Genomic DNA, 17,163 nt, shown 5'->3' with positions numbered 1-17,163 from the left:
TCTTAAATAATCAGGCCCCATCTTATCTTAATGACCTTGTAGTACCATATCACCCTATTAGAGCACTTCGCTCTCGCTCTGCAGGCCTACTTGTTGTTCCTGGAGTGTTTGGTCCCAACTATGTGCTTTAGCAAAAAGGAAAGTTAAAAGTAGAGATAGTGTACAATGGTGCAGCTGCCATACAATGGCATGTTGTGTTGTTCAGGAACTTTCAACAGTTCTTCACACAGTCACAGTCAATGGAAACCTCTCTTTAAACACTTACAATATAATACTGTTGACTCAGCATCACAAACACTGTCTCGTTTGTGGTCTCTGACCAGAGAGACATGTGGAGATGTTCCATGTAAATATGAAAATTTTCCATACAAATATATTCCTGCTGTGTTCCTGCTGCACCCTGTTTTACATGTTGTTTATTCACATCCTGTTTTTTTCTTTTTCTCATACTTTTTCCATTCCAAACATCCAACATCCTGCACGTGAGAAGGAGGATACTCTGCTTTTCCATTGGCTGTGCTTTGCATGTACATCACAGGTGTTACTGAAACAGAGTAAATCCAGCAGCTCTGTGTTTGATCCTCCATCAGCTCTTCACTGTAATCCAGATCTCCTAACATGATGCTCTGCTCCGGACTCAGCAGCACACTGTGTGAGTACAACACACTGATCATCCTTTATTTATACATGAAATCAGCTGCACATGTTCAGTCTAATCCTTTTCTAGCTTTCCACTGTGCTGTACTGTGACATGCTTTTCTTTCTGCTTTATTGGATCAGTTCATCTAACATCCTAAATACATGTTTGCATCACCTCAGCAGGACAGTTAGGCTTCACAGAGTCCTGAGAGCAATTCATGGCTGATCATTTACTTTGAAGAGTTGAAGTCAAACTGTCAACACAAATAAGTTTATTGACAAAAGTTGGAAAGATGAAGAGAATAAATGTGTCATTGAAATCTGCTGTTTAGAAAGAGTTTCCAAAGAATCCAGGTGTGAATGAAAGCAGCAGCTTTCTCCTGTTTGCTTTTCATTTCTGTTTCATGTTTTGAGGTGAATTCAACTTGATATCAAACACACAGTCTGACACTGAGCTTTCTTTCTGTCTCTTTCAGTGCTGGCAGCAACCTGTTCACTCATCACTTCAGGTAAATGCTGTTTTACTGCTTCTTATATTCTGGTCACAAAGAGCCTTTCTGTGAACTTTCTCATTATTAGAGCTCACCTCTTCTTCTTCTGTCTGTAACTACTAAATATTGTATTTGTGTGATCTAAAATCTAAACTCTATCCTTCACACACACCTTTTTAAAATCTTATTTCTGTTCCCAGTGAAAATGAAATGAAACCTGTCTGGTGGCTGCTGGGCGGGTGGGGTGGGGTGGGGGGGTTCTGGATGTTGTGGGGCTCCTTGTTGACATGTGAGGAAATCAGGGATAGAGGCTTTGGATTGCAATCCTTTAAATCAATTTTGATTTAAAGCAGACCTTCTCAAAGTGTGGGGTCCGCCCCCTAGGAGGGGGCACAGAGCCATTGCAGGGGGGTATGAAAAGGGGGGGGGGGGGGGGGGGGGATACAAAACGCTTGGACACTGCTAGCACGGGGCGGCCACAGAAACGCAAAGCAGGAGATGAAGCGTCGCTGAATATGTTTCCAAACCAACTTCATTCTGAGCCAAAGACGAGAAAATATGGTGAAGCAAATCTGCCCTTTGGCTTCACCTGCACAGGTGCTGAGGTCGGTCTCCCTGCAGAACTGGTTTCCCTGCGTCGGGAGCAGCGCTGGGCTGTTCAAATCACGGACAAACAGGATCCCACATTCTTGATCTTTAGTTCACAAACACTTGTTGTAATGACTAACTGCTCCTGACATGTTGGAGATGTTTGCTCTTTATACAGTAAAGTTACAGCAGGATACAAATAACATCAGGCTCATCCTGCCACGATTTGTTCCCTCGGTTCAAATCACGGACTAACAGGATCCCACAGCTGTTTATGTTTTTGAACCCATTTTGCTCAGAGAGACATTTTTTGACAAATGTATTGATGCAATGTTGAATATAGATATATAATAACATGATAGATATTATGTCTCTGCACTCTTTACAAACTGTGATCTTTGTTGTCCACCCTGGAGCTAAATCAGCCAGCAGCTTCAGCAGACAGAGGTTACTGTAAGCTTCGCTGACACTAACCGTGTTTCACATCCATCAGGGAAAACTAAAGTAAGATGAGGGACCAGCTGTAGCTTCACCTTCAGCAAGAAAATGATCAACACATTCCCCATTAATTTATCAGAAATGTACAATTTATTTTTTATTTCAGGCTTTATCAGAGCTCAAGTTTCCTTTCCTTCCAAGGTGACCCCCATATCCACAGGGAGAGTGGTCACCTCTAACGGCCTCAGTGTTCATCGCCTGAGCTGTGGTAAGATGGAAAATAGTGTCCAAGAATTCACTGCAGATCAAATTCAGACTCTCAGGCTAAATTCAACAAACTTAACAAGTATTGGATGAACTGTTTATAGTTTACAGCCTTTTTATGCACAGCTGCTTATTTTCAGTTTAAATTGTATTTTCCTGATCAACAAACCAACAGTGCATTTATTCTTTAAAAAAGCTCTGAGGATGTTGGACTGTGTATAAAAGTTCAGAAACATTTGATGTAGATTAGAAACAAAAACACTGACTTAAAGTTTCCTCCTTGATCAGAGTTAATGTAATATCCACTGTGGTGGTGTACAGAGGTACAATCCTCATTATTTATGGATCTGCAGCATCTGAGTCTGAAACTGAAGCCTGAAACCTGGATTATTCCATGTTGTGTTGAGTTGTTCCTTTTCTCTCATACTGTGTCTGTATAACAGTGGGTGGAATGATCATTGTGAGGTCAGCTGAGTACAGATGTGGAGGTGAAGTAATCTGCTCTCACGGTGACGCTGTGAACAACGTGAGGAACAGGTGAGCACTGTGGGATGGTAGAAGTGAGCCTTTGATTCAAAAGAAGAAACAAACTAAAACCTGTTGAACAGCTTTACTCAAACTAACAGGAAGTAAATGATTACCTGAAAGTAACTTGTTTCATATCTTTGAGCTGAAAACCAGCTGTTTCTGTCTCCCTGCAGCTGTGATGGAAAAACCGAGTGTGACATAAAGTCAAACATTACTTATGATCCTGGAGTCTGCAAATACCTGGAGACCACCTACGACTGCTTCCCACGTAACGACTCTGTTAAACCTGTGATTAGAAATGACTGATGAACCCAATCTGTACATGAATGATTACAGTTTCTATGGGATCTGTGTCTGTTTCAGGCCAAAGTGTAATATGTGAAGGATCAACGGCAAACCTTCAGTGTGGTGAGAACACAGCTTCTCTTTCTTTGTACGTTTCCTGCAGTAAAAATATGTTTAGCTTTAGAAATTTGGCGCAGTTGATGGAAGCGACTTTTTACCACAGTGGACACCTGTTGATCCAGTTTGAAGGAAGTATCCATGAAAACTCCAAGATTCCTAACAGCATCAGTGAGGCGGTTAGCAACAGGCCCCAGTGTGCCAGTCAGTTGTCCCAGAAGCATATTTCTATCAAAAACAATAATTCCGTCTTCTTTTCATTTAAGGGAAGAGAGTCACATAGTAACCAGTCTTTGACATCCCCACAGAGGATGTAGTGAAGATGAAACATCCCCAGTCAAGTGGAGGTAGATTTGAATATCATCAGCACAGCAATGAAAAGAGACATTATGTTTTTCAAAAATGGAGCCCAGGGGCAGCATGTACAGAGAGAACAACACAGGACCCAGCACCGAGCCCTGGGGCACACCACAGCGAACAGGGGCAGAAGAAGAGGAATGTTTACCCACTGTGACAGAGAAGGACTTCTCTGAAAGATATGATTTAAACCATGAAAGAACATTTCCTGTAAGGCCAACTACATGTTCTAACCTTGCCAAAAGAATATCATGATCGACCATGTCAAAGGTGACGTCAGATCTAATAGAAGTAAGACCGCAGAGCGCCCAGAGTCAGCGATTAGAAGGAGGTCGTTGAAAACTCCTAGTAGGGCAGTTTGGGTGCTGTGACGCGGTTTAAATCCAGACTGGAATTCATCACTGATACTGTTTATCTCTAAATGTGTCTGTAGTTGCTGAAGCACTATTCAATTCAAATCAAATTTTATTTATACAGCACATATTCAAACAACAATAGTGTTTCACAGTCAGTAAAAGCAGGAGACAATTAAAAGACACAATAAAACAGGACAACAAACAATAGGTAACAACACAACAAGCTAGAACAGCCAACTGGTTAGAACCAAAAGCCAATGTAAAAAGATAAGTTTTAAGACGTGATAGACTCGGCAGTACGAACATGAACAGGGAGGTTATTCCAGAGTCTGGGTGCCACGGTTGCAAGTGCCCGGTCTCCTCTCGACTTCATTCGAGACCCAGGTTGTGCTAGGAGCCTGTTTTCTCTAAAATGTGCTTTAAGTAATTTAAAGGAGGTTTGTGATTGTTGGAGCCTGTTCTCCTCAGGCAGGTCATTCCACAGTCAAAGGCCCTGATGGTAAAAGCACACTCACTGTTAGACTTAAACCTCGACCTTAAACAGGACCCACCGGAGGATCATGGGGGGTCAACATTCACGCTCTGCAGCTTTAAAGACCCAGATGTGATCAGTAGAAGTTAAAAGTGAAACATGCAAAATCACACAAACATGTGAATCTCTCTGTCCCGCTGTGGAGGCATCTGCTGTAAAATTAGAACATTAACTAAAGTAAATTATTATTAAACATTAATTACACTCAGTGTCACACTAAAGATTCACTGCTGCAGTGAGTCAGTTACAAAATTAACACATAAATAAATGTGTGTTTCTTATTAAATCTTTTCTAAGCTGAAGTTCATGGTGAAGTTTCAGAAGTTATTTTTTCTTTTGAGGAATTTTTAATTTGATTATTGACCTTTTAACTTTGCGTTCATGCTGCAGCTCCTTCCTGCCCTGCTGGTTGGACTTGGTTTGGAGGTCGCTGTTTCATCTTTAAAAGCAGCATGAAGACCTGGACTGATGCTGAGGTACATCAGGAAATAACAGCAGCTGTCGCTGCATCACTGATGACATAAAGACTTTCTGTCTTTGACTGATTTTAAATGCATTCTCACACTTTTCATCTTCTGTGCACCTCATCTTCCTCCTCAGTGTTCCTGTCAGACACTCGGTGGAAATCTGGCCTCATTCCACAGCACAGCTGAGCACACCTTCATCAGAGAGCTCACTCGCACAGCAGCAGGGTCGTATCCGACAGCTTGGGTTGGAGGCAACGACAGAGAGACTGTAAGTGTTTCACAGATAAAGAGGATGAGCTGCAGCTGTTTCTGATATTTCATATGTTTCTCTTCATATTCATCAGTTTGATTCAAAGGTCAACATGTGACAGACTGATTAATCAGGACTTTGTTCCTGGAGACAGATGTTGCTGTTGACTTGACTTTTCTTTTCATTTTTTACCTGCACAAACAAAATGAACCTTCGTTGTGTTCGAGTGGTGTAAGAGGTCTCATGTCTGCACTCTCAGCATAGATGCATCAAAGTACATCAGAACAAACTGAACTTTATTCTTCCAGGAAACTGTGTGGAAGTGGAGTGATGGTTCCCAGTTTGACTTCACAAACTGGGGTAATGGACAACCAAACAACTCTGGAGGAGGAGAAGATTGTATGGAGATAAACTGTGAAGGTACAAACTGAAAGTGGGCCTGTTGATGAAATGTGTTTGGTTTTTATATTGACTGAAGTCATGTGATCTTAGGTCTTTATAAGAACTGTGTTTGTTCTTTTTACATTAGAGAAGAAGAAAACATTTACAGCACAGACCTCTGATTTTATTTCTTTGTTTTGATTCTTTACAGGAGAAGATTATGTCAACGACTCAGGATGTAACTCACAGAGAGGGTTTGTTTGTGTCAGAGACACAAACTGCTCCTTCGTGTCCTGACACGTCTGACATGATGATGTCACAGCCTCACTGCTGATGTCACTTCCAGCAGGATGTCAAGCCTCGATGACATCACTGCTGGATTCTATTGATAAATATGATTTCATATCACAATAAACAGGAAAATAAATTCAATAAAATTTAAAGGAACTGAAATGTTGACCTGAAAGTGAGTCATTCATGCTTCAAATCATCATCTGATCATTTTAATAAACCTCAAAATGCTTTCTGTCTCCCTGCAGCTGTGATGGAAAAACTTGTGTGACATAAATACACCATCAGTACTTCTGATGCTGACAACTTAACTTTAAATCTAAAGAAAAGCAAATATCGCAGTGAATTGATGCAACGTTTGCAGTGAGCCAGGTTTTTGTGTGTCTGAATTATTAATAGCCTTTGATATCATTGTTATTCATAGTTCCTGTCTCTGTGCCTCCTCTGTGCTGTGTCATGCTATGTTCTCGCGTCTGTTCGTCCCCAGTTCAAAAAGCGCAGCAGGTTCCACTTCAGCACTTTAACTGCTGTTTGCACTTGTGGGAACTGTGAGAACATAACTCCCCTCAGACGTGTCAAAGCAAAAGTAACGAGTCTGTTTTGAACATGTAAGCAGTAGAAAGTGCAGAAATGTGTGTACAAATGTGGGGAGTAAAAGTACACTGACAAAGTATTTGTATTTCATTACTTCCTTCTGGATCAGAGATGTCAAAGTCATCTTACATGGTGGGCCACATACAGCTTTGATCGACCAGTGAAAGTCGTCTTTGTGTCAGTTAAACAAGTTTAACTCTACATTTAATCCTGAGATATCTTAACATAAGAAAAAGACGTTTCAGCAGCGTCTCAGTTTTTCTACATGATGAAGAAATGCTGCTGCAGTAAAGACGTCTGTCAGCACGACTGTAAGAAATAAATGTGTGATTACAGAGGAAGTTCTGGGAGCTGTCTGTCCAGACTGTCCTGTAATTATTAAACAAAGTTTCTGTTCACAGAAAATGTTGTTTGAGCCGCTGTAAGAAACAGACATTTCTATAGTTTACAGAGGAAAAACTCTCAGTAATTGTGATTTTATTACTCTGGTGCAGCATGAAGGGCCGCGGGGGAAACTTATAAACTTATGGAAACACAAAAGTGCAAAATGTATCCCATCCATCACATTTCCCAAAGCCATCCAGTGGGTGGAGTAGTCGCCCGTCTAATTTTGGCCCCCAGACCTTATGTTTGACGCCCCTGACGTAGATCGTCCTCCTCAGCACTTCTTCCACCGTTACACAGCAGCTCGGCTCTTTCCTCGTTTTATTGACTTCCTTTGAGAAACTTATGAATCTCTTTCAGTTCTGCGCTTTTTAACAGAGCTGCTGACACATTATTCCAGCTGTCTGATGAATTCATTTTGTTTTTATGTAATGAAATTGCAAACGTGTCACTCTGTAACACTTTGTGCCGGGCTCCTTGTCTCTGCAGAGAGCCGAGGAGCCTGATGATGATTCAGAGGTTTGCTGCTAGCTTTCACACAAACACACAGATACGTGTTTTCACAGCAGGATGTGATATCCGTCTGTCACAGTGTTCATGCAGCTGTTTCACAGATAACCTCAGCTGCTGTTCTCCATCCAAACGCTGCCGGAGCCTTTATTTAAGCGCTTGTTGCTGATTGGACGTGGGCCTTTCACCTGCTCCACACTCTTATTTTAAATCCAGAGGCGACCACGGTTGGACTTTTAGCTCCTGGACTGTGGAACGGCCTCACTCGGCCCGTCGGGGTGATTCTGTGAAAACCACCTTGTTTTAGTTTATGCTTGATTATCGTGTCCTTCACTTCTGCACGTGAACGTGTGAACGTGCGCTCGTGTTTGTGTCAGTATGTTAAGACTGTGAAACACTGCGGCTGAACCGAGTGTTTCAGAGACGATGACCAAAGCTCCGCGTGAAGGACGAGCTGCCAGCGGTCACGACGTCTCTTTTCTGTCACATCGTGATAATTCTGAATAAACGCTGATGGTTAATGAAACTGTACAACAGTCATGGTTAAAGTGATGATCACAGCTTGTTGACCGAAGGCCTTTTAACCACCTGTGATGATCTGAATGCTGGGGGGTGTCCCACAGTCCGAGGTGCATTTATGCAGCTTTTAAAAGGATTTCCTTCTTTAACCGATTCAACATCTCAGTCTGAGAAAGAAAAGGCTGTTTTGTGTTGTGGCTCCATCTTCTCGAGCCACGATCCAGTTCAGGGTCGTGGGGGGGCCTTGAGCCAATCCTGGCTGACACTGGGCGAGCTGCGATTGGCTTCTATAATCGTTTCTTATTGATAGCAGTTTAGTTTTCTCCTTGGCTCTGCTGCACCTGATAAGCATCGGATTCTCATTTTTCCATTGGCTGCTTGTTTTGCACGTCGGTAAAAGTTCTCAGCTAAACGGCATAAATACACCAAGGTCTCCGTCCGACCCGCCATCGGCTCAGCTCGCCACCGACAACCAGACCTCCGAACACGATGCTCTGCTCCGGACTCAGCAACACGCTGTGTGAGTAGCACACACTGATAATCCTTCATGCAGAAATGCACGTGTGCTCGCTTTGCTGCAGATTCTACTTTCATAGAGCAAATAATCAAACAGCTCTGTAGATACACGTGTTTATTGATCAGACGATCAGGGTTCATGTGCTGCCTGAAAATAATCAAAGGGTAAGAAATGGTTTATGCAGGATGGCTTTTAAGCTGACAGGATGGGAATACAATTCTGCTGTTAAATAATTCAAAGTCATTGAATAGAAATAACTTTATTAAAAAGCTTCAAATGTTTCCAACATTCTTACAAGAGACAAACATCTTTAATCTAAATGTTTATTGGAAGGAGCTCTGACATCATCTCATGTTGTTGATAAAATCATTTGTATGCAGATGCTGAGCTGCACTGACAGCGAATAGAAATATGATCGGGGTCTCCGACCTTTTACTGCAGTTTTCTCCTTTTTTCATTCGATATCATTTCATGTGTGAGTTTGGAGACGAACCAAACTCAGTCTAACACTCAGGTTTCCTTCTTGTTTTTCAGTGCTGGCAGCAACATGTTTACTCATGAGTTCAGGTAAAAGTCTGTTTTTGTGCTTCTCTGTTACCTGGTTTATTCTCATTAATGGACATTTTTAAAAATGATCCTCACCTTTACTTCTCTGCCCCTGAGCTGCAGGCCTGGCTCATCGTGGGATTTGGAAAGTAGTGGGGATATAAATCTGGCAGATTTGAATAAACTGTGAGATTAATGTGTTTTTCAGTCCACATGAGCAGGTGCACGCTCTTAGACAGCATCAAAGGTCAAAGGTCAGACACTTACAGAAACTCTTAGAAGATTTAAGCTCCTATTTGAATTTTAACACAGATCCAATCAACATTAAATTATCTGTGGAAAAGTTTCATTTACCACAAACACGGCGGGAACACCTGCCCACTACCCCCCACTCTAAATCACACTCGTGTCTGCCTCGATTCAACGCCGTCACTCTCACCTCGTCACGTGACTGTTGCAGCTTTCAGAGACAGAAAAGCCGTCAGACCGTCGGTTTGTGCTGTGACTCTGCGTCAGTCAGCTGACTCCATGGCGGCGCTAACTGTTCAGCAGGAGGAGACGAAGAGCACAAAATAAAGATAAATGAATCAGTGAAGGAGAGAGAGCCTCAGATAAGGTCAGACGTTTAGTCTCTGCTCCCAGCAAACAGCCAGGCTGTCCTTGAGTCTCATCGTAGAGTCAAAACAGCAGACAGAAGCCGTCGGCTGACCCCCCCCACACACACCATCAGCTGTGAGCTCATACCCACTCTGCTTTTTTAACTCTTTATTTTTCCCTCCAGGTGTAACCCGAGCCAAACGTTTTGTCCCGTCCACTGCGACTGCCATATCCAGCACCAGAGTGATCACCTGCGACGGCCACCTGGTCCAGCACCTGTGCTGTGGTAAGGCAGACACAGACTGTATGTAAAGGATGGCTATAGATTTAAAAGCCAACACTAAAGAACCCTAAGACTAAATTCTTTTCATGTCCAGCTGGGGGCGACACCTGCGATTGTAAAAATCCATCCATCTCTGCTCTGAACCTCTCTAATCTCTGCTTTTGTGTCATACTGCGTGAAACAGAGAGCGGCGTGATCGTTGTGGAGTCAGTCGAGCACACATGTGGAGATGAAGAACACTGCTCTCAGCACCACAAACTGAAGGCCATCAAGAAGAGGTGACCACTGTCGGTAACAAACATTTGCAACAATAACACGATCACGTCAGTGAGCTCCATCTCTCCCCACAGCTGTGACGGAAAGAAAACGTGTGACATAGACATCCAGATCTTTGGTACTCCTGTTCCCGGCGCCTGCAAATACCTGGACACCACCTTCGCCTGCTTCCCAGCAGGTCTGTATCTGGATACTTCCAAACTCTGCCCGTGAGTTGTTACAGTTTGTGACGCGGTGTTTCTCTTTCAGTCCACAGCACAGCGTGTGAAGGATCCAACGCAAACCTTCGGTGTGGTGAGTGGGGCAGTTCCTCTGCGATTCAGGTGGATTTGTTTCATTGATGTACAAACATGGTGCTGATTTAACACGGTGAACTCTTCCTCAGATGAAGGAGAGGCTATAGTCGTCTACTGGGCTGACTACGGGCGCCGCGATACGACCACATGCTCTCAGCATCGTCCAACCCACGAGATCCAAAACGCCCATTGCCCCAATCCCACCACTAAAGTCGCTGACAGGTACCGAGGCTCGTTCTTCCCTCAGCCCGACGCAGATGTGACTGAACACTTCACAGTTCATCCTGCTGCTTCTATCAGCAGTCACCTCGTCCCACTGCACCACACAGATGATGTGCTAAATGTTTCTCTTCCCAGGTTACAGGTTAACCCTGGTTTCCCAAACTGTGCACACTGGTTTAGATGTTTCCTGACAAAGTATGTAAAGCCTCTGTTGACTCACTCACCTGCTTTCACAGCTGTAACGGGAAAAGCAGCTGCATTATTGAAGCGAGCAACTCAGTTTTTGGAGACCCGTGTCCAGGCACCTACAAGTACCTGGAGGTGGCCTACGACTGTGAGCGTAAGTACCTCAGAGTCGTAACAGAGCTCCAACGTGCCCTCGGGACACTTTGCTGCAGAGCTTTGGTCCCTACGAACATGTTTTGAGTGGATTTTTGAATCACAGTGATGAAATCTGTAGATGAATTTTTAGTTTCTAATTTGCTTCCTCATCAGTGCACACCGTAGCATGTGAAGGGTTCTCCCATGATCCTACCTCAAGGGGGCCATGTCTGGTCAGCTCTTGTACCTCACGTGACCGTTCATGGAGATTGTGAAGGTAGTCCAATCTGGGTTCACTGCACAACTCCCACTCAAGGAGAGGCCCAGTTGCCAAGTCCACTGGAGTACGAAGCTCATGTCCAAACATTAGGGCTGCAGGAGTACGCTTAGTAGACTCTTGGACTGACATGCAGTAGGCCATTATTACAAGGGGGAGGTGCCTGTCCCACTTTTGCTGCTGGCGGGAGGTCAAGGTTACAGTTTGACTCTATGAACTCTTCCTCAGGTAAAGGACAGGTTTTAGCCAAATCCTGGCCTAATTATGGTCGCCGTGACAACACAACGTGCCCTGATGGAAATCCTAATTCTCAGCTCGAAAATGTTAACTGCTTCTGGTCAGGAAGCATGGCAAGCTGGGTGGCCAGTGTGTGGGTAAAGTGCTCCACCAGCCCATCACTCACTGCATCCTCAAAATTTCAATCTTAATTGCTGTGTAGTTCCTTGGGTATAACAAAGTGGCAGAACATCTCATTGACCAGACGCTCAGCTGTGGTAGCAACACTCTGGTCGGGTACAAACCTCATTAAGATGGAGCCAACCAGACTTGCAGCATCTCCAGTGACCCAGCCAGCTGACCCTCTGGTTTCTTAAAATTCAAGAGCGAGGTGAGAGAGGCGTGGTCAGTGGGCAGAAGTAATTTCTTCCCATAGAAATATGGTCAGAAGTGGCGGAGACCTAGCAACTCTCGACGGGTGATGCAGTAGTTACTGTCTGCTCTGCTGAGAGAATGGCTGTAGTAGGAGATGGCCTGCTCATCATTCTCACTGCCTCCCAGACCCGTGTTGTTGGAATCCATGTCCACAATAAATGGGCACTGCAGGTCTGGATAGGCCAGCACAGGGACCTAAATCAGTGCAGATTGAAGCCTTTTAAAGGGTGTGGCACAGTCCTCGGTGAGATGGAATGCACAGCCTTTCTGTGTGAGCTGGTGCAGGGAGCTTGCAATGGTAGCAGAGTCCTTGATGAGCCGCCTGTAATACAATGCCTGGCCAAGGAAGCTCCGCAGCTCTGCAACGTTGCGAGGAATGGGCCAGTTCCTCAATGCGACCACCTTTGAGGGGTCAGTGGAAACCCCTCCTGTGCTTACAACATGGTTATACTTCAGGCTCTCCAATACTGGCTTTAGAGGTGGGAACAAGCTGCCACACTTCTTCCGTGGTGTGAAGTTCCACAGCCTTAGTGCCCAAATATAGAGTAGCTCTGGGTACATCCACTGTGGCCTCCTATTTGGTCAGCATGTTTGGACCAATGATGCAGGGGTCTTGTATGTTGGCTAAACAGAACTTGTGGTCAACAGTGCAGGTAGAAACAGTTATCTGGAGAGATCTTTTTCCTACCACTCTGGCCCGTTCACCAGTGACTGCTGTGATACGGAGATCTGTGGGCTTCAAATCCTGTGGACTTGGGCCATCAATACCGGGAAGGGTACTAGTGCAAACCAGGGACAGTCTGGATCCGGCTTCTAGACGCCAACCCAACCAACCTGCAGTTGTGGCTTAGTGAGGTTGGGAGGGTTTGTTGTGGGTGGCAGTTCCTACTTTATGCCACCCAACCTTACTTTGACTGTGGTGCTGGGGTTTATGCACTCGGTGCTGGACAGTAGCATGCGATGTGGCCCAGCTAACCACACTGGTAGCATTCACCTCTAGCTTGCCAGGGAGCTCTTCAAGTCCCCCATTGTAGCCATCGAGGGGGCATACTGGAGATTTGGTGGGTCATTTCTTTGTTGTTGCTCCCCTCACAGTCTGCCTGGTGCACTCAATGACTTGTGCTGAAGGTATATTCCTCTGAGCCAAGCACATGTTCAGCTCGTACTGCTTCAATTAGGGCTGTTGTTAAATTTTTTGGTACATATAGGTGAATGTGTTCCTGCAGTCTTTTTGGTTGGAGCCCTCAAACAAAGGCCTGGACAGCAAGGCCTTTGTGCTGCAGTCTCAAAGGTGGGATACCCCTGGAATTTTTTATAGTCGGAGGTCAGCAGTACAAGACTTCCATTGCCTGTCAAAAATTCTGTCCCTACTGGGGAGGTAGAGTGGCAAATGGTTCCTGCCGCCAATGACTCCTTGATACCTTTCTCCATCGCCTCCCTCCCTCCACTCATACAAAGCTTGTATGAGTGGAGAGCATGGCGCCAGGAAGGAGACCAATGGTACAGTCATAGGGGGAATGTGGTGGTAAAGATAGGGCTATATTGTTGCTAGGTATTTCTTGGCCTGGAGAAAAAGGTCAGTAGAGCAGGGGGTGACACTTCCGGGGACCTGAAGGAAAAGTAAACTTGAGACAGTGGGCATGGCAGAATAAACTCCAGTTCACTGCCTTATTGTTGCTACTGTCCCAGTATCTGGGGACGTAGGTGTGGAGAAAGTTTTAGTTTCCCAGTGGTCGGTTGTCAGTCAATCAATCAATCAATCAATCAATCAATCAATCAATCAATCAATCAATCAAACCTTTATTTGTCACATGCAATGTTACATATACATGTTACCTGCAGTGAAAATTTGACCCCCTTCTGACCATACTTACATTGCACAAACCTCACATTGGGAAGACAGGTCGGAAACAGGTAGGAAGGTAAGAAAACACTGAAAGTAATACACAAGGGGAGAGGATCCCACACTGTGCTCCTACAGGAGAGCAGTTTGAGAACAGAAAAAAACACCTCAGCACAGAAAAGCACATGGATCTTCATGTCTTACACCATAGAAAACAACATGTGACTTGCAACAGGGGTGGTATCGGGTATGGAGTTAGCTGAGGTACACAACAGCCCCATACGATCCTGCAGCCATCTTTCCGGCGCTGAACACAGCCATCTCCTGGCTGGCCCCGGGCAGCCGCATGAAGATAATGGTTGTTTGGGTTTGGTTTAGTGTGAACAAGCTCATCCAATTTTCCAGCTGATCTAATGTCCATCACTGGTCCCCAGATCTATCGATTCCCTGTTGCAGAGTCGTGAGCTTCTCCAAGATCTTATCCATGTTATGTTCAATAAGCAAAGTCTGAGTACTCATGGCCTTGCCCATTGCAGTGCCGGCCAGCCCTTGTGGGATTTTGAGCAGCTTCTTTATTCTTCGATAAGCCAGGTTTGAGCCAATTCTGATCAGGCAAAACCTGATGGAACCTATCATGGTTCCGAATAGTTGGATGTCTTTCAAATGTCCTCTGTTGAGAACGTTGCCAGGCACACGACACTCCACTTTGCCAGCTGTTGCATGTCCAGCAGCAAACGTCTCTGCAGGATGATTGGGCTTCCTCGAGCCCAGGCTTCTCATCGATAAGAAGGTGTCAATTTCATTAAGAGACCAGTTGATCAAATCCATAATTCCTTAGTTTTTACAGAAAAAGACTGAGAGAGTATCAGACGAGACTAGACAAAGACAAAGAGCCAAACAGGAAAGATAAGAGAGGGAAAAAGATGCAACCACCTCTGTTAAGAGCCAAAAGAGCGGAATGCAAGCATGCTGATCCACACAGGTATGCACACATGGGTATTCACAGACGCGGAATAAAGCTTTCTTGGCTGCTGCCTCAAAGCACACTGTGCGCTGTCTATCTTGCGTGCTGCACAATATTGTTTATTACTTAGTAAATACTGATATCTATGACTAGCTAGTTTATTGTGATGGTGCTTTGTTTTCTCTATTATTATGTTGCTCTTTGTTGTTTGCTGTCTCCTCTGTTTGTTTGTTTGTTTGTTTGTTTTTTTTTCTCCATACAGGTGACCCAGGAGTTTTTTTTTTTTTTGTCTCTCTTCCCCCCCCTTCTCACCGTCTCTTCTCCCCTTTGGTTTTCTTTCTTTCTCTCCCCCTCTCTCTCTCATTCATTCCCCCTGTCCTATTTATTTAAAAAAAAAAAAAAAAAAAAAAAAAAAAAAATGACAAAGGATGAACTGAAGCTCTGCCATCACGTAATGTCGCATACTGCTGTTTCTGATGTCATTTAGAAAAAAAAAAAAAAAAAAAAAAAAAAAAGAGCCAAAAGAGCGAAAATTAGAGGGGATTAACCGTACAGGTTCAGTGTTGTGGATGATCATTGCAAAAACCTTGTTGTTCAGAGTGGTGGTGGGTATGGGAAGCTAAAGAGGTGTCAGAGAAATGTCCACAAAAGCACGTAGGAGATGTGAGGTTTGTTGGTGATAGAATCTTACAGAGAGCAAAAATCAGGGCTTAGGAAAAGATGAACCACCCACCAGTATTTCCGAGATTCCCAGCAGGCGGGATCTTAAGGCTGCTACGAAATTGCCCAGCACAGCCGCAATAGAGATATTCCCAAGCGTGGAAACGCCTCTCCCTCTCCTCTGGGGCGAGCCTTGAACACCTGATCTACAGGGACCCCAGGACCACTGCCGCCTCTTGTACATGCTCCACCCACGTGTCACTGTAGATGATAACATCATCCAGGTAGGCAGCAGTATATGCAGCGTGCGGCTGCAGCACCCAGTCCATGACACGCTGAAAAGTGACCGGGGCTCTGAACACGCCGAACAGAAGTGTGTTAAATTGGTGCACATCTGCAAAACGTTGTTGCAATGCAGCAACATCCGCTTTCTGGGCCTGTGTGAGATGGTTATCAAAATGGAGGGAGGTGGGAATTGTGGAATTTGGCACCTCCGGACCCAACTCATCTCTTTCTTTCACCATGCTCACCAGAGAAGTGGTTTCAGCCTTTCTCCATGCTTTGTTTGTGTGGTTCCTCCCTTGTCCTAGTCAACATCTCCCACTTGCCGTGTGACCACAAAGAGTCCTTGCCCCCTTGGCGAGTAACTCCGAGTATCACCGGCCACTCGGCCTTGGCACAGAAGCTCATTAACCTATTTTAGTTGCTGGTACTGGAATATTTTGGATGGTTTCTACACTTGGAGCTGAGGAGTTTGTCTGCAGAAAGGTCACTTTTTCTGAACCTACTTACAGTGGTATGAAAAAGTGACCCCAACACTTTCATTTAGAAACTGCATTTTCTGTTTACTTGTATCTTTGTCTGATATTTAAATTTCTTTGATGATCTGAAACATTTAAGTATGACAAACATACAAGAAATCAGCAAAGGGACAAACACTTTATCACACCATTAGACTTGGATTGTAACCATTCTCAGTCACATGTTTAACTTTTGCATGTTGCTGTAGCTGGTATGTTCAATGGTATGTTGTGTTTTTCATGGACTAGTTCAACATTTCTTCACACAGTCACAGTTGATGCAAACCGCTTTCTCAATAATACTAAAGATTTTTGAAGCAATAATGATGCTTTCCCCAGTAACCAACTCAATTACACATTTTAACTCATTCTCCAAAATACTGTCTCCTTTTCGTGCTCTCTCTCACATGGACATTTTCCATGCAAATCCAAACAAATGTGTTCCTTGCTGGCCTCCTGCCGCACCCTGTCGATTACCATACATTCGACCTAGTTTTTAAAAAAAAAATTGTTTTGTTTTTGTGATTCTTGCTGGGGTTGTGGCGCAGGAGATCTAGTAATTGGAGCATTTGGTTGTCCAATCCCTGGCCGCTCCAGCCTGCATGCCAAAGTAACCTTGGACAAGATACTGAACCCTGAATTGTTTCAAGTGCATTCATTGTTCGTTCTAGTTTTATTTTCTTGATTGTCTTATGATTCTGTATTCTGTGGTGTTTGCATTTAGCTTCCTGTTTTTCTTAGTGTCCATAGGTCTTGTTATCTCCTTACTGATACAATTTCCTTGTTTTTTATTACATTCCTTTACTTCTGAGTTTCTGAGATCCTTTTGTTTGTATTCTGTTCACTCAGTCTTCTTTATTTTAAACTCAGTCGAATATGCATGCAGTGTATTTGTCATCTGTTACTTCCTGTTTTAATT

The 17,163-nt window shown here is 44.1% G+C and overlaps 2 protein-coding genes across 2 annotated transcripts; both read left to right on the top strand.

Moving 5' to 3' along the window:
• Positions 1–618: 618 nt before the first annotated feature.
• Positions 619–5,990, top strand: LOC146611469 (galactose-specific lectin nattectin-like). Its single transcript, XM_085345382.1, has 10 exons — positions 619–652; positions 1,116–1,148; positions 2,323–2,424; positions 2,864–2,957; positions 3,122–3,216; positions 3,312–3,356; positions 4,986–5,071; positions 5,196–5,330; positions 5,621–5,732; positions 5,905–5,990. Exons 1-10 carry the CDS (start codon positions 619–621, stop codon positions 5,988–5,990), a joined length of 822 nt encoding a protein of 273 aa, XP_085201508.1.
• Positions 5,991–8,480: 2,490 nt separating this feature from the next.
• Positions 8,481–11,439, top strand: LOC146611468 (L-rhamnose-binding lectin SML-like). The gene is made up of 8 exons (XM_085345626.1): positions 8,481–8,511; positions 9,836–9,937; positions 10,119–10,212; positions 10,285–10,388; positions 10,460–10,504; positions 10,596–10,728; positions 10,965–11,068; positions 11,270–11,439. The coding sequence occupies exons 1-8, from the start codon at positions 8,481–8,483 to the stop codon at positions 11,437–11,439; spliced, it is 783 nt and encodes a 260-aa protein (XP_085201752.1).
• Positions 11,440–17,163: the final 5,724 nt, after the last annotated feature.

The sequence above is a fragment of the Diplotaxodon limnothrissa genome, linkage group LG20 (genome assembly GCF_057381915.1).
Source record: "Diplotaxodon limnothrissa isolate DT_005_m linkage group LG20, D_limnothrissa_male_GT1.1, whole genome shotgun sequence".
Classification (NCBI taxonomy): domain Eukaryota; kingdom Metazoa; phylum Chordata; class Actinopteri; order Cichliformes; family Cichlidae; genus Diplotaxodon; species Diplotaxodon limnothrissa.
Note: the sequence above shows the minus strand (reverse complement) of the source record. Positions and strands in the feature narration are given on the sequence as shown.

Excerpts from the sequence above, each read along its gene's own strand:
- LOC146611469 (XM_085345382.1), top strand. The coding sequence starts at position 619 with ATGATGCTCTGCTCCGGACTCAGCAGCACACTGT. Across the intron at positions 2,958-3,121 it reads GTGAACAACGTGAGGAACAG|CTGTGATGGAAAAACCGAGT; the intron begins GTGAGCACTGTG and ends GTCTCCCTGCAG. Across the intron at positions 3,357-4,985 it reads AACGGCAAACCTTCAGTGTG|CTCCTTCCTGCCCTGCTGGT; the intron begins GTGAGAACACAG and ends TTCATGCTGCAG.
- LOC146611468 (XM_085345626.1), top strand. The coding sequence starts at position 8,481 with ATGCTCTGCTCCGGACTCAGCAACACGCTGT. Across the intron at positions 10,389-10,459 it reads CTTCGCCTGCTTCCCAGCAG|TCCACAGCACAGCGTGTGAA; the intron begins GTCTGTATCTGG and ends TTTCTCTTTCAG. Across the intron at positions 10,729-10,964 it reads ACCACTAAAGTCGCTGACAG|CTGTAACGGGAAAAGCAGCT; the intron begins GTACCGAGGCTC and ends CTGCTTTCACAG.